The sequence below is a fragment of the Hypoxylon fragiforme genome (genome assembly GCF_022984875.1).
Source record: "Hypoxylon fragiforme strain CBS 206.31 chromosome Unknown GGS25scaffold_3, whole genome shotgun sequence".
NCBI lineage: Eukaryota > Fungi > Ascomycota > Sordariomycetes > Xylariales > Hypoxylaceae > Hypoxylon > Hypoxylon fragiforme.
This window is the reverse complement of record NW_026054758.1, coordinates 2,251,990-2,275,622: the sequence shown is the minus strand read 5'-3', so window position 1 is coordinate 2,275,622 and position 23,633 is coordinate 2,251,990. Positions and strand designations below refer to the sequence as shown.

General features: G+C 51.2%; 6 protein-coding genes across 6 annotated transcripts; 1 reads left to right on the top strand and 5 right to left on the bottom strand.

Annotated features, from left to right (window-relative positions):
* The first annotated feature begins 1,924 nt into the window (after positions 1 to 1,924).
* Positions 1,925 to 4,199, top strand: GGS25DRAFT_188739 (sterol esterase). The gene is made up of 3 exons (XM_049256693.1): position 1,925; positions 1,988 to 2,102; positions 2,167 to 4,199. Exon 3 carries the CDS (start codon positions 2,297 to 2,299, stop codon positions 4,013 to 4,015), a length of 1,719 nt encoding a protein of 572 aa, XP_049119037.1. The 5' UTR covers position 1,925; positions 1,988 to 2,102; positions 2,167 to 2,296; the 3' UTR covers positions 4,016 to 4,199.
* A 338-nt stretch (positions 4,200 to 4,537) lies between these two features.
* On the bottom strand, positions 4,538 to 7,944 carry GGS25DRAFT_188513 (uncharacterized protein). The gene is made up of 4 exons (XM_049256692.1): positions 7,347 to 7,944; positions 7,108 to 7,166; positions 6,813 to 6,991; positions 4,538 to 6,663 (listed from the first exon to the last, which is right to left on the bottom strand). Exons 1-4 carry the CDS (start codon positions 7,770 to 7,772, stop codon positions 4,949 to 4,951), a joined length of 2,379 nt encoding a protein of 792 aa, XP_049119036.1. The 5' UTR covers positions 7,773 to 7,944; the 3' UTR covers positions 4,538 to 4,948.
* A 630-nt stretch (positions 7,945 to 8,574) lies between these two features.
* Positions 8,575 to 10,326, bottom strand: GGS25DRAFT_513455 (putative maltose permease; the record flags this gene model as incomplete). Its single annotated transcript, XM_049262880.1, has 3 exons — positions 8,575 to 9,116; positions 9,181 to 9,949; positions 10,096 to 10,326. The coding sequence occupies 3 exons, from the start codon at positions 10,324 to 10,326 to the stop codon at positions 8,575 to 8,577; spliced, it is 1,542 nt and encodes a 513-aa protein (XP_049119035.1).
* Positions 10,327 to 14,617: 4,291 nt separating this feature from the next.
* GGS25DRAFT_519564 (uncharacterized protein) lies at positions 14,618 to 16,216 on the bottom strand (the record flags this gene model as incomplete). Its single annotated transcript, XM_049263725.1, has 5 exons — positions 14,618 to 14,837; positions 14,942 to 15,037; positions 15,196 to 15,319; positions 15,447 to 15,837; positions 16,016 to 16,216. The coding sequence occupies 5 exons, from the start codon at positions 16,214 to 16,216 to the stop codon at positions 14,618 to 14,620; spliced, it is 1,032 nt and encodes a 343-aa protein (XP_049119034.1).
* Positions 16,217 to 17,048: 832 nt separating this feature from the next.
* On the bottom strand, positions 17,049 to 19,073 carry GGS25DRAFT_482080 (putative Non-specific lipid-transfer protein). The gene is made up of 2 exons (XM_049260245.1): positions 18,443 to 19,073; positions 17,049 to 18,347 (listed from the first exon to the last, which is right to left on the bottom strand). The coding sequence occupies exons 1-2, from the start codon at positions 18,934 to 18,936 to the stop codon at positions 17,450 to 17,452; spliced, it is 1,392 nt and encodes a 463-aa protein (XP_049119033.1). The 5' UTR covers positions 18,937 to 19,073; the 3' UTR covers positions 17,049 to 17,449.
* Positions 19,074 to 20,070: 997 nt separating this feature from the next.
* GGS25DRAFT_513453 (fungal-specific transcription factor domain-containing protein) lies at positions 20,071 to 22,429 on the bottom strand (the record flags this gene model as incomplete). Its single annotated transcript, XM_049262879.1, has 2 exons — positions 20,071 to 21,840; positions 21,908 to 22,429. 2 exons carry the CDS (start codon positions 22,427 to 22,429, stop codon positions 20,071 to 20,073), a joined length of 2,292 nt encoding a protein of 763 aa, XP_049119032.1.
* Positions 22,430 to 23,633: the final 1,204 nt, after the last annotated feature.

Below are 23,633 nucleotides of genomic sequence, written 5' to 3'. Positions count from 1 at the left end.
AAGGATGATTAGCGTATATGCCACGTGTGGGACCGGATCTTTTGAAAATGATAGGAAAGTATTGATCACAATCCGACGGGTCCCACAGCACACGGAGTCAAAGTCACCGGAGTCGCTGGAGTCGCTCCAAATCCCACATGTCCATTCAAATCATGTTGAACATGATTATATATGGTCGGGTTTTGTGTGCTGATGAATAGTACTCTGAGATTCTAGAGCACCCCTTATGAGATACATAAATAAGGGACACCGGCCTCGAGGAGGCACAAGTACGGTGGATAAGTACGATGGCGTGAGCAAACGAGTAGACCGATGCGTGGATAATAATTTCAGAGACGTTGAAATTTTTTTGCAATTGTGCCGCTCGATTGCCGCTGGATTGGCATATAACGAACTATCGAAGCTGTGCCGCCGGGCCACCTACCTAACCTTATACATAGTAACAACCGCTAAAATTATCGTGACCGAAGCAGATACTGAAAACAGATGGGTGATAACACCATCACACCTTCGAGGCTACTTAAATGGCTATCTGAATGCCTACCTGGGTAGTTTGGTTGGAAATGGGGAATAGGGGATCCATCTATCTGAGCTGAGATGAACTGGGCTGGACTGGGATGGCATCGCCGTTTATTACTCGGATGAACAACAATACGTTGCAGGGTTCTTGTCCATCAATCAAGTACGGCCATATGACCGAAAATGGCAATAGAGGGATCAATATGATGATGGCGGTACTAATAGTTGGAAGATGGGGTAGGTAGTCTTCGGAGGACATGGAGAAGATGGGGAACATGGAGGTTTAAAAAGAACAACGTTGAAAACAAAAACAAGGACTGGCTACGTAGTACGTACTAGGTAAATAAAAAGAACATTTGAAGAAGGTAGTACCTTTACCCCGCAAAATAACTAATGCTACAAGAATTCAAAGTTTCGATCCCGTCACCTGTCACTGGCGGTTGCTTGGCTGGGGTAGCACGATGCCGTCATTGGAGTGCAAATATCCCCAACTTTGCGGCCCGTTAATCAACTCTATATTTTACACATGCAAAGCAAAGCAGGTATTACTTGCATGATACGCTAGCATGTACTTTTGCAATAATAGTGAAGTACTGGCCAGGTACTAGTAAGGTTGCATAGTATTACATAGTACTACATATAGTATCAACATATTTCCATACGCCTCTCAAGTACATATATATCTACAAATATGTACTGCTGACCTCGGCATCAGCTAGTGATACCTCCAAGGCTAACTTTACTTCCGGCCACTCACATCCTCTCACTATTACCACATCCTTTCACGTCCTCTCGTGTCCTCTCACATCCTCTACCACCATATACCACCACATACCACCCTCTACATCTCCAATATACAAGTCGAATCCTTGGCTCATCGACCCAAATATCTAATAGACGCTCGGCAAGCGTCAGGAACAGCAAATATTCCAGTAGATCTCACATACTAAGCCAGACCGTTTCGATGATTTAGTTACTGGAATTGGCACTAGAATCCTACGATGTCTATATATCCTTGTATAAGCTTATTATTTGATCAGTTATTTTAGACATGAGAAAAAACCCAGGTTAGTTAGCAATACGGCGAAGCCATTTTAACGTCCCTCTCGAGTCGCTAGGCTATAAAATTTTCTAGAAGACGAACGACGGGGTTTCGATAATAGTTACATGTAGCTAGGCACAATAGTTACAGTCGGGTACCTTGGAGTAAACTACCTAGGTAGACTACGAAGTTTTGGGTAATCTGTGCGGATCGATGTGCGGACTTTGTTCACTTTGCATCGAGACGCATGCATTCCTGTGCCCCCCCAATCCTCCTCCCCTTCCCCTAAGGCCAAGTTTAGTCAAGTAACTAAGTAGAGACCATGTGGACAGAAGAACGACATGAATACCTACCCAGCTAAGGTGTACATACCTACTATAGCAACTTGTGCTGACTTAGCTCATCCCTTGACGCCCCCCTCGACAGATTATAGCATGCCATCTAAGCGAAGCGAGCAAAGTATTTATAGGATCTCTGTATCCTCTCGAATACGATGGCCGGTGATACATGTATTCGACTAATTAAGCTGGTGGTGCCCGGTGTAAGGAGACAGCTCATCTCATATATTTCCGACGTGTCTCTGATATATATACCTACCTACCCAGTACCTACTTAGGTAACCTTATATATACCTATATATACACACTCGTATACCTCCCTAGTATATAGGTATCTCTCCAGGATTATATTTACTCCCTCTACCCACTGCGCCGTGTATCAAAGCCACCCATCATAATGTTGTATAATATCCTCGCCCCCCTGGCATCGACGGCAGCCATATTTGCCAGCCTCACCCATGCCCTTCCCGCTCCCACCCAAACCGAAGATAAACGGGTACCAACCACCACCGTCGTCACAGCCCAAGGCACCGTCATCGGTGCCGTCGGCGTCGTCGAGAACTTCGCCGGCATCCCCTTCGCGCAGGCACCCGTCGGGAACCTGCGCTTACGGCCGCCGCAGCGCCTCAACACCTCCTATGGCACACTAGACGCCACCGGTCTGGGCCCGGCCTGCCCGCAGATGTTCTTCTCGACGGGCGGCGACCTGTTCACGTCGGCCATCGGCAGCCTGACCAACCTCCCCCTCCTGCAGGTCGCCACGGACCAGACGGAGGACTGCCTGACGATGCGCGTCCAGCGGCCCGTCGGCACCAAGCCCGACGCGAAGCTCCCCGTGCTCTTTTGGATATTCGGCGGCGGCTTCGAGCTCGGCTCCCCCCAGATGTACGACGGCGCGCCCCTGCTCTCCGAGGCCGTGCCCCAGGGAAAACCTTTTATCCTCGTATCCGTGAACTACCGGGTCGGCGCCTTCGGTTTCATGGGCGGCAAAGAGGTGCTCGCGGACGGCGCGGCCAACCTGGGGCTCCTCGACCAGCGCATGGGGCTCGAGTGGGTGCAGGACAACATCGCGGACTTCGGCGGGGACCCGGAGAAGGTGACGATTTGGGGGGAGTCGGCGGGCGCGATGTCGGTGTTCGACCAGATGGCCCTCTACGACGGCGACAATACGTACAAGGGGAAGAAGCTCTTCCGCGCCGCCATCATGAACAGCGGCAGCCTCGTCCCCACCGACCCCGTCGACTGCCCCCGCAGCCAGGACATATATGACACCGTCGTCCGCGAGGCGGGTTGCACTCACGCTAGCGATACGCTGCAGTGCCTGCGCGAGACCCCCTACGACAAGTTCCTGCACGCCGCCAACAGCGTGCCCGGCATCCTAAGCTACACCTCCATGGCGCTCTCCTACCTGCCCCGCCCCGACGGCGTCGCCCTGCGCCAGTCCCCCGAGATCCTCGCGCGCGACGGCAAATACGCCGCCGTGCCCATGATCATCGGGAACCAGGAGGACGAGGGGACGATGTTCAGCCTCTTCCAAGCGAACGTGACGACGACCGCCGAGCTCGTCGACTACCTCTGGACCAACTTCTTCCCGGCGCTCGACCGCTCCGTCGTCGCGGGCCTCGTCGCCACCTACGACCCGTCCCCCGCCGCCGGCAGCCCCTACAACACCGGCCTGCTCAACGCCGTGTACCCGCAGTTCAAGCGGCTGGCCGCGATCCTGGGCGACATGTCGTTCGTCATGACGCGGCGCATCTTCCTCTCGCACGCCCTGTCCCTGCACCCGGACATCCCCGCATGGTCGTACCTCTCGTCCTTCGACTACGGCACGCCCGTCCTCGGCACCGTGCACGCCTCCGACGTGCTGCAGGTCTACTTCTCCCTCGTGCCGAACCCGCTCACGAACTACATGAAGAGCTACTACATCGACTTCGTCGTCGACATGGATCCGAATGCGGGGCTCGACTCGGCGATGCGGGCGTGGCCGAGGTATGAGGGTCAGGGCGGGGAGATGATGCAGTTCTGGGCGGGGGGCAGGACGAATTTGTTGAGCGATGATTTTCGGAATGCGAGTTATGCGTATTTGAAGGCGCATGCTGAGGTGCTGCATTTGTAAGGGGGGGGGGGGGGTTCATGGCTTTGATTGATTGATGTACAAATGTACCTATGTATCTATGTACGCGTGTGTATTTATGTGTGTATGTGTGTATGTGTTGGATGGATGTAAGTAAGTATGAGATGAGTGCGAGGGCTGGATTCGGGGGGTCGGCTTATTGTAAGGTGCACCCACCTACCTACCTACCTACCTACTTAGGGGCTCGGCGTTGACCGGAAGGAATCTTGCATTTCTGTCCGTCCGTCCGTCCGTCTGTCCCTGTGTGGCTTCATGAATATATGGTTATGAGGTTCACCAACCTACCTACTGGGTGTTAGGTACTAGGTTAGGTAATTCATGGTTGGAAAGGGGCTTGAGGGGGAAGGCTTTAAGGGGGAATGAAAATTAATGTAATATAATAACTATGTACTTGCCATGCGGCATTATGCAGATATTGGTCTATATAGGAAATCTCATGAGTCTAACGAGTACATAGCAAAGGGGTTTGTAACTACTTCATATATGTATACATATCTATTGATACCTATGACTACTTGTCTACTCTTGCTTGAATACTACCTATCTAAAGTAGATATATAGGGGTACCTAGGTAGGTATGTACTGCATGTATAATTCTAAGTAATAACAATCCCACCCAAAAGCACGCTCGAGCTCGAAAGACATACATACACACATACAAACATGCCACATAACACATAGATCCCTAAATCCAACCTCAACCTCAGCTTGCCGTCCAAGATAGACAGCAAGTAAGTAACCCTCCCTCCTCTCCTATCATATAGGTAGGTAGGTAGGTAGGTACTAAAAATCGAAGTTCAAAGCCAAAATCAAAACGCTCACTTCCTCACACCGCATCCTCTTCAATCTTCAACCCCCGCTGGCCCTAATTCTCAGTTTATTCATTCAAAGTTCATCATTCATTCATTCCTTCATTCAAACCACAGACTCCACCTCCTTCGGCCTCGGCCCCCTCGCAAACGAAATATGTCTAAACCGCACCGCCCTATCATCGCCCTCTCCCTCCACTTCGCCCTCACGCTCCGAGTCCGTCATATGCTTCTCTCTTTCCCTTTCCCTTTCCCTCTCCCTTTCTCTCAAAATGCCGCTACCGCTGTTCGAGGTAGTATGCGGGCTCCAAGTCGGCCTCGGCGTCAACAACGTCGGGACACCGCCCTCGGGGCCCGTGACAGGCGTGCGGCTGCGGGCCTTCGCAAAGTGCGCGTCTCCAGGCCTAACCGGGGCAGGAGAAGGAGAATGCGAATGCGAATGCGAACGGTGATTCTGGCTGTGCTGCTTCCCCAGAATCGTACTATTCGTCGAACTCCCGGCACCGCTAACACTGATCAGCCCGCTGAAAAAGTCCTGCGCGAAGGTGGTCTCGAGGTCGCGGGGACGGCCGTCGGTGGTCCAGTAGCGCTCGTTGCTGAGGTCGGTGCTGAGGTGGCGGCGGAAGTAGCGGTCCTGGTTGACCCACCAGGCGCGCCACCCCGCGACGATGACGAGGGTTAAGGGAATGGTGAAGGCCCAGTAGATCCAGAAAGAGGGCATGACGACGGGGTGCGGCCACCCGCGCGCGGCGTCCTGCGATGCTGCTGGGTCCCCCGCCGTCCCCGTCTCCCAGTTGAACATGGACACGCCGAATAGCGTGCCGATGTACTCACCGGGCAGGAAGATGGCGGTGATGACGGCGAGGGCCTTCATGGAGGAGCTATCGCGCGTAGAGGCAACGGCCATGCGCGCGTTCAGGTTGTTGTCCTCTTGCGCCATCTTGGAGTAGATGATGTCGATCTGCGCACGGCACCGCAGCTCCGACATGCGCCGGTCCGTCTCTAGCGACGTGCACAGCCGCCACGTGCAGTCCAGGTACTGCCGGATTTCGTGCCAGTGCACCGACAGCTCGTCCTCCCCTTCTTCACCCTCTTGCTCCGGGATCTGCTGCCCCTTTGCTATCGCGTTAGCCCGCAGCTCCTTCATCCGAACGTCTAGCTCATCGCCTGCTTGGATGATCAGTTTTAAAGCGCGCTCCATCCACCGTAGCGTATCAAGAAGTCGGATGGCCCCCTTAAGCACGTCGTGCGCCTCTTTCATCAGGTGGATCGTCTGCGGTGGAACGTAGTCCGGGTCATAGAAGCTGCTAGTAGTCTCAGGACTCGGTGTCCTGGCCGCCCGGGCCTGGGCCTGGGCGTTCGCGAAGTCGTGGCTGTGCTGCCGCCCGCTCCCGACTTTGCTCTCGACCATGTCCTTAAGGCCGGAAGACAAACGCTTCAGGGGCTGCAGAGGCCGATGCTTTGCTGCCGTCTGGAGGTTGTTCCGTCGCCAGGCTTCGGCGTTGGCCTGTCCGGTGGTGCCCGTGACGGCGTCAACGTGGGCTTCAAGCTCTAGCACCTCGCCATTGTTGGCCTGCACTGCCTCCTCGGTGCGGAACAGCTGCACCTGTAGCAGCACAACCGGGAGCACGAGCGGGTGGGACCAGCGTGCCCGGCACGAGTCGAGGCGGCGCTCGTACTCATCCAGCGCATCTTCGGCATGCCACCGCGTGTCGAAGGACCGCCTTACCAGGGCCGTCGCTGTGCGGGTCTTCAATTTGTATGCCATGGAAAGGAAATCGTACGGCGGTTGTGGACTAGAAGAAAAACTTAGAATCAAGTCTCGATGCGTGTTAGTATCGTTTAATATTGGAACATGTGAAAGCAGATGGATGGAGTATAAGTGGGTAGAACAATGCATGATCCCCCCTTCCATACTTTTGCCCCCTAAGGTGGGCTAGACAGTACGTCACGATCTTGTGGGAACTTACAGAAAGTCTCCCTCCTCGTGTCCCAGAACGAGGACTCGAGAGTTACACGCTGCAGAGTGGGTAGGGTGCCCGAATGTAAGCCCAGAGACTCGTAGTCTTCTACCGTAAGGTGGATGCCATCAGGGGACTTCGCGCCTGGACCTTCCAATTCGATATTGCGAGGGCGTCGGTGGGCAATGCTGTTTATGGTTCTTTTTAGCCTTTAATTTCATCGCGCTATCGGCCTCTAAGCAGCGCCTTCGCTAGGGTGACTTGGAGCTGGAGGATACCAATGAAATGATGTAGATTTACTTACACTTGTCTCATCCTACCCTGAAGCAGATGTTTCCCTCTTGGGTTAGGTGTAAAATTTCCCTATGCAAGACATCGAATTAATATCTGCTAAATCATCATCTTGTTCTCTAGGTAGGTACCTAGGCAGATAGAAATTCATGAGGTTTCCTATCCCATAACTTGGATACAGCACGACCCATCCGTTCCCCAAAACATGATGCGTAAATTTTAATTTTAGTCAGATACAAGATTTCCTCTTACCTCGTCATCCAGACCGTGGCCATTTCTAATCGCGTCTCGAAACATCTGTAACCCCTCCTCGCCTTCTGACATAATGCTCGGTGACCGAGGCTCGCCGTCCGGCTCCGTAGGATCAAAGACGGCATACTCGTGGTACGAAACCCGGCTCTCACCGCCCTTTATAATTAACGCCTCGCGGACTAGATCGCGGAGGTCGAAATTAAAGAGGTTGAGCTCGTCAAGCTTATACGATTGCTTCTTCCCTGGTTTCTGCGTAACGGACGAGAAGGCGCCGGCGCCAGGAACTAAGCTGCCGCGGCGGGTACTCGCGGCCGTCCGACGACTGGAGTTGCGGTCCGGAGGGGGGCCGGCCACGGCGAGGGATTGGTGCCGGGCTTCGCTAAGCGCAGCGTCTAGCTCGTCGAGATTATAGTCCATATTTATCATCGCTCTCCGCAGTCGCGTACGTATAATAACATCAATGAATTCATGCCCTTCTTTGTAATACTTAAGTTTATACTACCCTCGAGTTAAAGATAAAAATAACAACAACAATAAAAACACGCCAAGAAATTCTGGCCAAAGAAGATAATGATGAACAGGAACAGAAAGGAAACGAATCGGTGGATCGAACGAATTAAGACATCGTAAATTTGCCAGCCGCAACTACGGGGTAAGGCGTACTCGGAAAGCACCCTTGAAAATAAATATCCCCTAGATACAGCATCTAATGCTACTTTACTATCTGCAAGCAGCTTAACTTGTTTCCCAGGGAATCTTGGCAGAATATCTATGTCTTTGACTGGACTGGGGGCCAAGTATGTACGATATCAGTCTCACCGCCAAGATATCGGGGGCTGTGTGTCAATATCCCAAGCGAGCCAGCGGTCACGATGTGGAGTAGGCGGTTCCGTTTTTTTCTTGCTTCATGACCCTCTCCCTTGGCAAATCGAATTGGCTAATTGGACGATCTTGTGCAGAAACTGAGAAATGATACGGTCTAGATCGAAAATGGGAAAACTTACCCACGCATCATCTGAATATGATACTGCGTCACATGGCAAAAATCAAACAAATGGCAAATGAGAGAACAGCGGTAACGATGTAAGCTATGCGTCAGCATGCCCAGGCAAGTACCTAGGTAGGAAAGGGGATAAACATAAATGGGAATGATATCATGTTATAGATTGCAGCATAAGGGCTGGATATTGAGTAATGGGGAATGGGTAGAGAAACGAACTCATTCCGTTCAGCTCTCTGCTGAGACGGCAGGAATATCCACCTGGTAGCCTTTAAACTTCCTTGCAGGGACATTTCTATCGAACAGAATATCCAACTCTTCATAGGTCCTGCCCATCGTCTCGGGGATCCGGAAATAGCTCCAGAGCAGGCAGAGGACACCCAGGCCGCCAAAGAAGTATCCTAGCTTTCCCTGCATATTCGCCTCCGTGGGGTTGATCATGTACGGAATCGCAACGGTCATAGCGATCCCAACAACTGCCTGCGCGGCCGTGGCCACCGCGATCGTCTTGGACCGAACGCGCGTCGCAGAACACTCGCCGAGGATCACAAAGGTGATGGGTCCGATGGATAAGTCGTACACGCCGTTCCAGACCAGCATGAGCGAGCTCTCGGCCCAAGCGACACCCGACGGCCGACCCGGGATGGTGTCCAAAATGCCGATGATAAACATGAGAACGATCAGGACGGATAAGCCGATGTTGAATATACGTCTTCGCCCGAACCGGGCGATCAGGAACCACGAGATAACGGTACAAACCCAACCTACCCCTACAGAGTATGACTTATGTTAGCACTCGCAGTGCCGGGTGCGGATGTTTTGATGGAAACGAACCTAAGAAGCCAATACCCATATTAAATGCGGCTTGAGTTGGCAATCCCGCCTGTTCGAAGAAATAAGTTCCGTAATTGATCAGGTAGATGCCACTGAGAACTTGTGTAGTATATACGCCGGTGGAGATCTCAGTCCGGCGTAGGTTGACGCCTTTTATAGTATCTAGATACGTGCTACCTGCCTCCATTTCCAGCTCAAGCCTATCTGTCTCGGCGATGACAGCTAATGTCGCATCCACATCCACCTTCTCGGAGCATAACCGTCGTAAGGCATCCTTCGCATCTTCATTCCTACCTTTACGTACCAACCACCACGGCGACTCGGGGATATAGAATATACCGGGGATGATAATCACGACCCAGAACCACTGCAGGGCGAAGGGGATGCTATAGGCCCAGTGGTTTCCGAGCGAGGCCGTCCCGGCAGTGACGCCGTTCCCCAACAGCTGTCCGGTGACGAAGCATAAGTTGGTATAGGAAGTCAGGTATCCACGGAGTGCCATGGGGCAAACCTCGGATGCATACGTTGGTCCAATGACGACGAAGCATCCGAGCACTAGTCCACCTAGCAGCTCGCCCACGAGTAGGACCTGCAGCGAGCGGGCAAAGAATTGAATAAATACCAGGCATGCCGTCAAGAGGATACAGCCGAAGAATGCCCACTTTCGGCCGAAGAGTTCCATGGGGTAGGCGGAGAACAGTGCGCCGACGACTTGACCTAAGGGATTTCCCAGCGATAAGCCTGTCTGCCATGCGGCTGGGATGACATACTAATAAGGACGTTAGCTCTTTTGATTTCTCTCCTTTTTGATTCATCCTTTGCTCTTTCTCATGCACCTACTAGGTAACCTAGTAGGTGCTATGTTGGGTAGGTGTAGGTAAGTAGTAGGCAGGTAGGTATATAAATAATACACACATCACCGTCCAACTCAACCCCAAAATCCTTTTGAAATTGTGGCATAGCGTACATGTTCCCAATGATCTGGGGGTCGAAGGCCAACATGATAACACCCATGGACACGAAGGCCGACCAGCCAACGGCCTTTGGGTATAGTTTTACGGCTTGCCAGAAGCTCAAGGCATGTTCTTGTTGAATGGCATCGGTTAGTGTGACATCAGCATCGCCGGTCTTGGACGTTGTCGCCATTGCCGTCATTGATGGTGTGGTTGTTGCGGTATCGATGTTAATTATGCCAGATGCATCTGCAAATGTGGTAGTAGCAGTGATGGTGGTAGCAGTGGTGGTGGTGGGATTGGTGAGAATGCCATTGGAGATATTGGCGAATGTTCCATACTGGTAGGATCGGTTATCTATCACTTTACCCATGTTACTACTAGCATGTTGGATACATGTATTGTACAGTATTGTACTATGTAGATAGATCGATTCAATCTGTGATTTCCAAGTTCGTTATCTGGAACAGACAAACGAGACAAAAAGGAAGAAATCTTACAGGCTGTTCCGGTAGAATGTCTCGCCCCATAGGTCAACGAAAAGGAGGGGGATCAGGGGCAAGGGGGGTTAGTCGGGCTTGCAGGGTTGCTTATCGTTGCACGAGAAGTTGGGGTAGGTACAGTATAATACTATCATATTGATGAGCGTTTGTTGTTTATTAACTTTCCTCAGGAAAAGTCTAACATCCCTACATCTACATCTCTATCATTGATGTACCTACATTAGTGTCCGTCAAATTTAGCTTTCATTCAATGTTTCGAGGAGAAAGTGGACGATATCAGCCAATACAAATGAGAACATTAAAGTCGGACGAGAGTGGTATTTAGTCTCCCTGATTTCCAAGGTTTCAATCTGAACCTGCTATAATCTGAACCTGCTATAATCTTCTCTTACTTTATTCATTCAAAAGAGAGCCCCCGTTAAAATCATTGATTTCGAACATGCCTCAACTTCTCAAAGGATACCTAGTACCTACCTACCTAGTAGGTAGTCAGTAATTAAAAATCAATACACCTCGAAATATACGCCATATATGACGATATACGCTGCCAATTGCACGACATCCAAGTAAACAATCCGGTTGGCTGTCAAAGTAAAAGAAAACAGCATAAAAACGCGATGGAACAGGAAGGTCTCGTTATCTCCATCCTTGGGAGAGCGGGGAACATCAATCGGATCTTTCTTTTACAGCCGATCGTAGACTATCGCATACTATAAAGGTAAGAGAACGACTTGCCCGGTGAGTGGTTACAGTTTTCCATCATTCACGGCTATACCGTAAAAATGAAAAGCATCACCCCTAGCATTATATTAGCCCTGGCTTCCCTCGCGTCAACGGAGCCGGTTATCAGGCGTCAGGATTCGCCCTACGTCGGCCCTGAGAATGGCACGCTTGTGATCGTTGGTGGGAATGCGCAAGACGATGCCATTTACCAGCGCATCATAGATCTAGCTGGCGGCCCCGATGCCCCTATTGTTACCATCCCGACCGCTGACGGGGCTGACACTTACGATGACGATGCGGCAGCGGCAGGTACCTTTAGGAGGCTCGGTGCCAAAAACGTCACCGTGCTGCATACGTACGACCCGAAAGAAGCCGACACGGAGGAGTTCGTAGCCCCGCTACGAACGGCCAAGGGCGTATTTTTTGGTGGAGGTAGACAGTGGCGCCTAGTAGACGCGTACGCCGGAACGCTGACGGAGAGCCTATTTCACGATGTGCTCGACCGCGGCGGTGTCGTGAGCGGGAGTTCGGCGGGGGCATCGATCCAGGGGAGTTTTCTAGCACGTGGTGATACAGCCAACAACCAGATCCTAGTGGGCGATCATCAAGTAGGCTTCGGCTTCCTGAAAAATGCCGCCATCGACCAGCACGTGCTCGTGCGCAACCGCCAGTTCGACATGTTCGACATTCTCAAGGTTCGCCCGGAGCTGCTGGGCATAGCTATTGACGAGAACACGGCACTCATCGTGTCGAAGAACGACGCTGAGGTCTATCGCGGCACGTATGTAATTATATACGATGGGAGCTTCTGGTCGAGGGAGGGGAGTGAACTGAAACACCTCCCGGATAGCTCGTCCATCTTCTATTTCCTGAAGGATGGTGACAAGTACGATCTAGGGAAAAGGCAGGTCGTGATGTGAGTCGGTAGGCACTCTAGTCCTTACCTACGAAGTTTGCCGACATGTCGAGGCATGGTTGAGCTAGTACCGACTTAATATTAGGTATATATGGCAACTAATGATCGTCATTTTGTTGATTGGGAATATATACCATCGCCTTCCTTCGATGATCTAGTGCTGATGTAAATCCGAGGGATTCGATCTATGTCAAGTTCGGGGTAGGCGGGTAGCAATAGCAATAGCAGGATTGGCATAGGCATAGCTCGACATTGGCTACTAGGTGGGCAGTGCTTAGCACGCTGTGCGTTGAATTCTCATTGCAGCGATGAGTCGGTTCAAAATGAAGCAAAATGGCTAGTCGCTCTGAGTTGGGATACCAAGAGCGGCGTCGTATGAGTGGATAAAAATTACGTGCCGCGAGAAAAGTACCGTATTTCCCAATCAGGTAATATGAAGCTTACCACAGCCATCATCGCTTACGACTTATCCTTTTTTTCCTTCTTCCGAATTGCTTTTTGTCTTATTCCCGACCAACCGATTCAAGCGCACAAATAGTTTGATATGCGCTACCATGACCATTCTGGAGTTTCAGGTGCTGACCTTTTGTTTAGTGGCCGATTGGCAATATGACACACGACAAGTACCTACATACCCTATGCACGGGTCGAATGTAACTCGTGAGGGACGTGGGTAGTAAGTAGTCTTGGTCACGAAACATGTGATAAGGCAGATAGATGATCGAATCAGGATTTTTATCAAGGACTCGAAATCCCTGAATAAGATATTCTATCCACCCAATCGTCCATTCGTTGCTATATATTGCATCCTACCTAAAAGCATGTAGTCACGGTGGAGAACTGCCGTTGACGGCGGTTCAGCCCGGATGGTATGATGTTCTTCTTACCCGCATAGGTATAGGTGGTAAGCGTGTATATAATAGGCCTCAACAACCTTAGTATTAAAGAATGAAACACTCCCCCATAGGTACTCACCAGTCAGCTCCCTAAGTACCTACCTATATGACTACCTGGTATCCGAATAATCCCTCGACACATTTCCCTCTACGGTGCTAATCTACTAAGAAAGACCGATGGCAATGCTCACAGAAGTCGCGATGGAATCGACAGCGGCATCAGCATCCGTCGCCGCCGCGGAAACGCCGCAATTCCACCTCTTCACCCTCCTCCCGCCCGAGATCCGCAACATAATCTGGTCCCTCGCCCTGCCCCCGGACATCCCAGAAGTGTACCTGCGACCACAACACCCGATGCCGCGCCTGCCCACAGCCATAACCCCAAGCTCCGACCCCCCCACCGTCGACACCGACTACCCCGTCCTCATGCACGTATGCCGCGAATCGCGCTCCCTCTCGCGCTTCCTGCGCCCAACCCGCCAGCAGTGTCCCTCCTATACTACTACTACTCTACACCACAGCCGCGAGATCGCCCACCGCCCCTTCCGCCCGGACATCGACGTCATGCAGATCAACTACGTCGGCGTCGGCCCTTTGCTGTGGATGCCTGACTTCTGGCGCGGGACCGGGCTATCGGCAAAGCTGGTGCACGTGGCGGTCGAGGCGAGCTCGATGACGAGCTACGTGCGCTCGCAGCTCGCGGACGCGTTCCGGTATCTGGAGAGCGTCGAGGTGCTGCATTTGATTTTCCGCGCTTCCTCGTCGCTGCAGGTCGGCTGGGGAGTTGGAGAAGGGCAAACGGCGCAGATGGTGAAGATGGCGGCGGCGGCGCCGCGCAGGGGGAGGTGCAAGTTGGCTCCGCTCACGGAGCCGCAGGAGGAGCTGCAGAGGCAGCATGTCGCGTTCATGCGCAAGGATCTCCAGGAGGCGGTTAGGGCGAGGGTGAGGTCGTGGGGGGAGGGGGTTAGAGTCTCGGTGTGGGATTATGAGAAGAAGTGTCTGAGGCTGAAGATTGTGCCGCAGATGCTGATGGAGTTTCGGGGGGAGGGGGGGTGGACGCCTTGTGCGTGATTGTTTGGGCCATGGGATGTAAGTGAAAGGGGGGGGAGGGTTGAATCAACGAGCTGATTAGGTATGCTCTCGATTTAAGGTGATTCCATAACCTACACCCCTCACAGCTAAAGACATGGTGCCTATGAGAACTCTACTGGAAACGACTATAAAGGTAACAATTTAGAAAAAAAAATCTAAAGAAAAAAATTAATAAAGTTGTTTGATACCATGGGAGTATCAATGAGAAAGGGGGCAATGTAGGTCCCCATGATACAGCAACTTGTTCTTCTCTGACATCCTCCCTCCAAGACCATCATCCACCACTCACATGAAGACCAACCTTACAAACCACCTACCACCACCTCGATTAAAGCTCACAGTCTTCAAAGTTACCTAAGGCTTTGGCCAGCGACCCCTGCCACGCCCGCTTCGGGTCAGCCTCTGCAACTCGATCGACGCGCCGTTCTCGCTGTCGGCTACTATGCGGTTCCCGTTCCCGTTCCCGTTCCCAGCTCCGTTGGCTGGTGGCCCATCCAAGCGGCGGGCCAATCGTGTGCGCGACAGCATAATGGGTAGGATGTTGGCAGCCATGATGCCCAGATTCTGCTCGACTCTTTTTTGTTGAAAAGAGAAAAAAAGTGTTAGTCTACTGGTTCCCTAGGTATCCGTCCAAGTCGTGTATTATGAAGGGGGGGGGGGGGGGGGGGGGGGACGTACACTACTAGCAGCGTAACGCAAATCCGAAGACCTGCATTATATTCCAGTCGTAGGAAAGAGAGGACGATTGCCCTGATGACAGCGATACCCGCGATCCTGTTGTGTTTGATTAAACATGTCAGCGGGGAACGAACGAACGAGTAATACCACGTTACTACCTATTTACCTACTAGGTAGTATAGGTACAGCACCTAGGAGGTAAGGTAAGGTAGGTAGGTAGGTTAGTTACCCGGGGGGAAGAAAGTGAAATAAACACATACAGACTCATGAAGATCGCAAGCCCATAGAACGGCGGTCGCTCCCGGGCAGAAATCCCCAGCGTCCTGATCAGCATGAGGGGGAACGCCGTGATGGCCATCGGCGTGAGGACGTCGCAACCTGATACGCACACACACACATTCGGTAGTTAGCAGAAAAGTTCCAAGCACATGTTCTTTCTCAGCCCAGTATATGAAAAAAAAAAAAAAAAAGAAAAACCAACGGCCGACAACCGCAGCTCACTCACCCTGCTGTATCACGTCCAAAACCGGTCTGATGCCCACATCCCAGCACTCCCTCGCCGTCCACCCCGCAGCAAAGCTCGTCGTCCCCAGCAACAGAAACGAGCCCTCCGTGATGGCGCCCTCGGGGCAGGTCGTCAGCGCCGCGAAGCTGTACGTCGACGCGACGACCAGCAGGAACCCGATCTGCGCGAGCAGGTACATCTGGAAGCGGCGGAAGCGGCGGGGCCGCGTGACGAGGTGCCACATGGAGAGGCAGACGGAGACCTTGGCGAGGATGGCGCCCGCGGTGTAGAAGCCGAGCGCGAGGAAGTCGAAGCACAGCGACACCTCGTACTGCTGCGCGGCGTACGCGAGCTCGCCGATCGCGAAGATGGTGCCGGCCATGGCGAGGATCTGGGTTGTATGGTGAGCTTTTTCTTCTTTTTTTAAGGGGAGGGGGAGGGGGTGGGGGGGCTTTTTTGGAGTGTGTCTGAGGGGTAAGGAAGCTGCTGAAAGCCGGCGCTTCAACGGCATCTGTTATTTCATATTGTGTTGTGGTGTTGCCTAGGTCCCTCCCTAGGTAGGCACTTACCACCGAGAACCCGACATTCATATCATCCCAGACCATCATCGACGAGTCCCTGCGAAGCGACTGCACGTGGTACCGGACAACGCACGCCACCGCGGCGGCGACCGTCGTCCCCACCGCGGCCGTGACAAGGATGATGGCCATTTCGCTCGTTGGCGTCCCCATCAAGACGGAGAAAATGTCCCGCTTAACAATACCGTCCATCGTCGTGGTTCGAGGCTTTGCCTTAGACACCTACGTTGGTAGATAGGTATTTTGTCTGGAAGAGTTGGAGCACGAGGTAGACCTCCTCTATAAATAGACGAGAGCGTGGCGAGGGTGGACGGCAGCGGGAGGAAAGTTCCCACGCACAAGATTACTCTGTCCCGCTATATAGAGCACACGCGCCTTACCGCAACCAAGCGTCGATCTAGAGGCTGAGGGAAGCACGCCGCCATGGCCAAAAAAAAACATGTGTGAACGGGCTGTCGATAGAGCGTGATCAGACACCCACGTGAGAAGCAAATGTACCTGATTAAGTTACAGATTATGCGCTAGCACGCGCGCGGTCAAAGAGGCGAAAGAGAACAGATGTAGTTAACGTTATATAAGCCGTGTCTAGGTAACTCAAATCAGTGTGCGATGTCCTTCGTCAGCATGTATACTCACCTACGTGCCTAGGTTAGTACATACTCTTAAACGCCATCTCTAAGCCAACTTATTGTAGAATCGCGCAGACTACCTAGGTACCTAATGGCTAGTAGGAAAAGACGAAGAAAATGATGCTCAATGAAAGATTCGGCGAAAAAGCTTCGCAACCACCACCTCACCCCCTTTTTCTCTTCTCCCTATTAAACACTATTCACTTCACTTCGAGCCACAAAATAAAACCCCAAAAAGACCAACATCATATCGTGTAACCCTAATCTGACATAAACACATAAAGCAGTTTATGCTTATATGAATCAGCCCATGGTAGAGTTTTGAAGATGGCATGCGAACATTACTAGACTACTAAATTCAATACGTAGCACCCACCGTCCTACCCCCTGAACTGTATGAACTGTGGCTACCCAAAGAGGGGGGGGGGGGGGATGGACACCACCAGTTACGATAAGCACGACATTCTGAATGAATCTATAATCCCAAAGCAAAAGCAAAAGCCCATAGCTAAATCAAGCTCTGATTACGCTGACTACCACCCTAGTTAGGTAGCTACCTAGAGTTAAAGATGAATAATATTGATTCCATCATTTTCACATTTTACCATCCTTAGCAATCTCATTAATAGAAGCCCATCCCAACCTCAGCCTCAAACTATTGCCTTTAGGACTTAGATGAAGCCGAGGTATGCATATTTATACCTTCTTGAGTAGGTAGGTAGCCGATATACCTTAGGTGGGTATATCATGGGTATATCGCCTACCTGCCTACCCACCTCCCTAAGCCTCCATCCCCCTAAAACCTCGCCTCAACCTTCTTCTCCGTATCCTGCAGCGCCCACGCAGACGTCTTCTCACGACTCAACACGCTCTTGCACTGTTCAGCTGTGAACCCCTTCGCCTCTACGGCGGGATTGTATCCTAACCCGTTCTCCTTCGCAACCGTAGCTGAGTCTACTTTGGGAGCTTCTTCGCCGCGGTTGGGGCGGGCATAGACGGTGACGACGGCGGCGCCGCCGAGGCCGAGGTTTTGCTGCAGCGCGTAGCGGGTGTGGGGGGCGGCGCGGTTGTTGGCCCAGCCACGGAGGTGCCAGACGAGCTCTGCGCACTGCGCGAGGCCAGTTGCGCCAAGGGGGTGGCCCTTGGAGATGAGGCCGCCTGACGGGTTAACCACCACTCTCCCCTTCTTCTCATCGCCGTAGGTGATGTCGCCGCGCCGCACCATCTCGTGCGCCTTGCCTGGCGGGCACAAGCCCAGGGCGTCGATCGTCACCATCTCGTTCGCTGAGAAGCAGTCGTGCAGCTCCACCACCTGTACGTCATCCGGCGACACCCGGGCTTCCTTCAGAGCGACTTCTGCGGCGCGCTTGGTCATATCGTACCCGATGAGGTCGATGGCGCTGCGGGAGAAGAGGTTTGGTGAGTCCGTCGCCATGCACTGGCCTGCGATGAGGATGGCCTGGCCCTTAAGGTGCGGCCTGGCGTCGAGGAAGTCCTGCGATACCAGAACGGCGGCGGCTCCGCCATCGGAGGTGGGGCAGCACTGCAGCTTGGTGAGGGGCTCGTGGATCATGGGCGACTTCATGACCTGCTCCAGGGTGTAGACGTCCTGAAACTGTGAATAAGGGTTGTGGACGGAGTGCTTGTGGTTGATTCTGGCAATCTCGGCAAAATCCTCGAGCGTGGCGCCGTATCTACGATATGTGGTTAGTCCATTCTCATTTGTCATGTAAGACATGTAATAAGGTAGGTACTAGGCAGGTATGTAAGAGAATGAATATGAGCCTACTTCTCCATATATTCCTTCCCAGCATTGCCAAACATCTGAGCAGCAGCCGGGGCTTTAGTATGGCCTCGAGTTTCCCCCATCAACTTAGCCGAAGTGCCAACGGGGTTCTCCCTATCGTTGAAGAAAGTCTGGAGGCTGCCCCGCATCATCTTCTCAAAACCGACGACGAGGATGCAGTCGGCCCCTCCATAGGCGATAGTGTTCCGGGCCGAGTGCAGACCGGTGGACCCGGTCGAGCAATTATTGTTTACATTCATGATGGGAATCTGGGTCATGCCGAACTGGTAGAAGACACGTTGGCCACACGTGGAGTCTCCGTAGCAGTAACATGCGATACCTTGCTCGACATCATCGTAGTTGATCTTTGCGTCAAGCATGGCCTTGACACCAGCTTCGAAGCCAAGCTCGGTGTAGTCAACCTTACCACGAGGCTTGATGAACTTGGTCATCCCCACGCCTAAGACGTACACGGGCTGCTTTTGTTTGGCAGGCATTTTGTAGATGGGCTTTGAACTGATTTTACAACTGTACGGGTAGAAAGAATGTGTGTATTATTAGGTACTACCTAGGGTTAGGTAGTGTATGTATGTGTATGTGTGTGTACGTGTGTGTATGTGTGTGTATGTGTGTGTATTATATACGAATACCATCTAATTAAATAAATATAATTAGTTAAATATTATCGGCCGTAACATCGAAAGTAAAAAGCTTAACCTACTATTAATTGACGGAAGTCGTTGTCTAATATGTTAGGTCCACGGGTACGTCCTGCCCCGGACCACCATGCAGGACGGCGGAGACGCGGGGATCTGACAGCGAGCCGAGGCATTACTCTACGTGGTATAGTGTGTCGTAGGTACCCTTCATCCCTTCCGTAATTACGCAGTTTGAACAACGAATTTATAACGAATTTATACAAAGTATGCATGCATGCATACGACATAATTATTCAATGTTATGAACACCTCCAGCTACATCAATGATCCCTCCAGCTACCTAGGTTAGTAGATAGGTACCTCGATGTAGGGGAGGCATCTTAACTGTTATGTACTTATTACCTATTAGAATCCTAGGCTTAGAGGCTCACGGCACTAGATAGCCTTCCTTCTACAGCCTTCCGTTGAGCAGCATGTCTCTCATCTTCCTCGAATTATATAGGCCTACACATTAATTGACATCATTCATCTCCTACCTTCAAGCGTAAATATGTACATCGCCTGAAAAGTATCATTCGTGATGCTTCATCCACACCTCTACTCGCTTCCCCTTGCTGTTCTTCGACTATTTCGCTATCAACCATAGTATTGGTGCTGGTGCTCTATTCGGATGACATTGGGCAGATTGTCATCCTGGGTCTGACCATAGACGACATCTTCGAAATACGCATCTTCTTTCTCGCCTATATGGCGAATCCACCAGTTTGACTTTGCAAGCAGTGTGTAAGTTCCCGAGCACCTAGGCAAGTAGGTAGCATGTGGGGAGGTATGCATCTTTTTCTTCATCACTGTTGCCCAGAATACAATATCGGGCCCCAAAATTCCGTCTCCCAGAGTGCAGTAAACTCATCAGATGTCTGAATAATTAGAAACACTTCATCATTAATGGGTAAGAGGCAGACACGTACAGTATTAGGGGCATCCGACGGCGCCGTAAAAGGCTGCATATGGTTCATAAACCCTGAACCTGTTGCTGGAGAAGACGGCATAACCTGTTTGAAGAACTATCAATATTGCACCACACGCATAATACTCGAGAACCCCCCTTACCGGTATTGATGTCATATTATCCTGGTTTACGTGTATCGCTTGCAGACTTGCTTCGAGAATTGCCTGTAGGCCGCCTTTGATCGCGTCCCGTTTTTGCTCTGGTGTCCCGCCCTGTGATGTATAAAACACCACGGTGAGTGAGACCAAGTCTCTCAAGTCTGTCCCAATGTCCCATATTCGTTTGAGCAGAGTATCCAATACTTTCTTTACCGAGCTCCTCAGTCGTGGTAGAGATAGTAGAACTGAACTCTCAGATGCAGCTATACACGAATCCCCGACCAAGAGGGGTTCTGATTTGATATTTGCATCCGAGTTCGGCGAAACCAGCAAATCGGTGCCGTCGGCTGCTTGCTTCATATAATAACAGACGCTGAAAGCAGCTTGGAGAATCTCTCGCTTGAGCACCACCTGATGCATGTGCCAAACGTGAGAGTAGTCGGGGAGGGAGGGATCCAACTCATCCAGATAGGAAAGAAGGATCACCGAAGACCTCAGATATCCCGTCACTATCTGCTGGGGAACATCTGAATGGCTTAATGCGAAGGGTCGGTACAATGCTAGGAGAGGCCGACGGCAATGCATGTCCAGAACAACTCGTATTACCCATTTCCGCCGAGCTTCTATATCCTCTCTCATTGAATGTGACAACGGAACAATATAACGGACATCCTCAAATACCCGTTCCAATTCACTGCCAAGTTCCAAAACAGGTTGATAATCTTGCAGACTTTCAATGCGATTGATCAGGTCGACGACCCTAAAGCGCATAGACAAAGTGCTGGCAGCAAAAACTTGAACGCGCGAATCAGTATGTTGGTCAATTGGCTTGGAAGGAGGAAGCTGTTCCATATTGGGATGGATATCTTCGTCATTGAGGTTCCTAGGTGGCAGGCAGGTAAAATCGCCATCTCGAATGCAACAGGGAAGGTTGCATTGCATAGACATGTGGACATCAAGTTCCAGGATCGTATACCACAACCTTCTCCTCTGCTCAGCCCAGAAAGGCGGTATCTTTCGCGCAAATTCGGACGGATCTCGGTGTAGGCCCATCGTCATGGCCATTCGTACAATGAGTCCAAGATGTGTCCAGGATTCCTGATTTTGCGGGCTAATCATCCTCCGAGCCATCAATTGGAGAATTTCAGCTTGGAGCGTGCTGAATTCGACAAGCTGTTTCCCTCGGAGGCTATCTAGCCAGGTTCTCACGAGAGAACTGGCTGTTGGGATGTGAATCCCTTCTCGATCGTGAAATTGCCCTTTACCGGCTTTCAAGTATCGGTATCCAACACACAATATAGAGAGAAGTTGGGGTAGAAATGCGTCGCATTGCGTGATGCCCTCCCAATATTGATTATACTGGTGCATGAATGATGGAGAGTGCAACACGCGATAGATATTTTCAGATCCACTCAGGTAGACGCTGACAAGACTATCACAAACCGCTCTGCTTGGTAAGACATCGGCCATTCGCTTCTGAATTGGCGTCATTGAGTCCACGTATACCGTAATTGGCGCCGTGACCTTGCGGTGCTCATCTTGAAGAGCCCTGTAAACTTTCTGGAGATTCAAGAATAAGTCTCTTATATCACTGGTTTTGTTCCTGCTAAACATAAAATCTCTAGCTTCGTCAAACTATGATGGGGTTAGTCAAAATGGTTGGTGTCATAAAACGAGGTAATTATCACGAGATACAACTCACGAGGTTAACAAGGACGCGGGTACTACTCTGGCCAAAAAATCGCGTTCGCAGACTGTTCCCTTTCACCGTCAAACCTCGGATGGTGAGAGAAGAGGCGGCGGGACGTTGCGTTGGAGTACTACTAGATCCTGCGGTAGACAAGGTTCTCGAAAGTAGGTGGCCTTCTAGCCTCTCCAGTCTACGTGCATGATCCTCAATCACAGCCGCGTAGTCCGAATTGCGTTGGCGAGACTCCTGACTTGTCCCGGCACGGTTCCGTTTGGTCGTCCTTTCGGGTGTTTCAGCATCCGAACCGTCGCTCAAGCTCGCGGCATCACCTTCGGCAGCATAACGACATGCCCGCTGCGTCTTGTGACATTGAGAACACGGCGAAGCTCGATCGCATCTCAGTTTCCTCTTCCGACACTCTAAACAGCTCTTCACCGGGCGTGGACGTTTCACGCTTCGGGATGACGCTACAAAACTATAGACGGGGCTATTGGCGCTGCTGTTGACGGACGCCGGGGATTTTGCGTTGTCCATTAGTTTCGTAGGTGAAGTTAATGCTTAGCGGATTGTATGAGCAAAACGGAACATTAATGGGAACGGGACGGGACGGGATAGGACAGGACAGGACAGCAGGCCAATCGATTCATGGAGATGAACGAGGCCTATCGGGCCGTCGGTCACCTTCAATGTTGGTCAATATGTCTCTAGGTCTACCTACCTAGGTAATGTTAGGTACTAAGGTAAGTAATAGGTATAGGTATAGGTATAGATAGGTATGTATGTATGTATCTATGTATGTATGTAGATGGTATGTAGTATTCCACAAACGGACCCCTTTACTTATTTACTATGGTAATCTCCAAATAAATGGCCGAAAGACACGCTATTGGATCCAAAGTAAAAGTGTTATAGGAATAGTGCAGGGTTAGGGAATATAGAGGAATAAGGATTATGATTATTCGAAATATGGAATATGGAATACGGAATGCCTATACTATGGAGGTAAGTAGCGATAAAACGTCAGTTAAGGAGGACCCAAGCCCATTAGTGTAGAGCTGACCTTTTCCAGCGGCCCAGCTAATACCCAGGTACCAGGTCATGTCGGTGATGCAACTCGGAATTGTCAGCCTGTACGGAGACATGTCGTCAGGGATTTTCTTTCTCATACGTATGAACGAAAAGGTGCCCAGGTGAACTCGGATTATTTTTATGGTGCCAATGGTGGCAGAGGTGGCCGAGGTGTCAGGTTACGAGCAACTACAGAGAATAGTACGAGACTCTAGTCACTCTACTACGAGTTGCACAGGATGCACAGGATGTACAGGATGTACAGGATGTTTCCTTAACCCAGGTAGGACAAGCACAACATAAAGTTCTGCTATAGGTCTAGAACTGTAGCACATGTGGGAGGAGTCTGGGAGAGAAAATGTATGTACCGGTATCAGATGTACGTACTGCTGGAGTCTGCTAGTCGTACTACATAAGCTAAGGCCATCATATCAGTGCGCTAAAAGAATTTAGTTTTGAGGAATTATTGCGAGCACGACACGTGATTGGCTATTTTAGTATGCCTTAATATGTACCAATGGATCCCTGCGATGCGCTAAGAGACGCTTTCTTTAAGGGGATCAGGGAGTTGAACTCTCAATGCTGTTACTAGTAACTTACTACAGTACTAGCTAGTAGTAGACTTTTCTTGTTAGGCTTGTTAGACAGAGTAGGCGAGGGACTTCTAAAG

Coding starts and splice junctions, on each gene's coding strand:
- GGS25DRAFT_188739 (XM_049256693.1), top strand. CDS start 2,297: ATGTTGTATAATATCCTCGCCCCCCTGGCATCGACGGCAGCCATATTT.
- GGS25DRAFT_188513 (XM_049256692.1), bottom strand. CDS start 7,772: ATGATAAATATGGACTATAATCTCGACGAGCTAGACGCTGCGCTTAGC. Junction 7,167..7,346: donor GCCACGGTCTGGATGACGAG/GTAAGAGGAAAT, acceptor TGTCTTGCATAG/GGAAATTTTACACCTAACCC. Junction 6,664..6,812: donor CACGAGGAGGGAGACTTTCT/GTAAGTTCCCAC, acceptor ACACGCATCGAG/ACTTGATTCTAAGTTTTTCT.
- GGS25DRAFT_482080 (XM_049260245.1), bottom strand. CDS start 18,936: ATGCCTGCCAAACAAAAGCAGCCCGTGTACGTCTTAGGCGTGGGGATG. Junction 18,348..18,442: donor GGGAAGGAATATATGGAGAA/GTAGGCTCATAT, acceptor CACATATCGTAG/ATACGGCGCCACGCTCGAGG.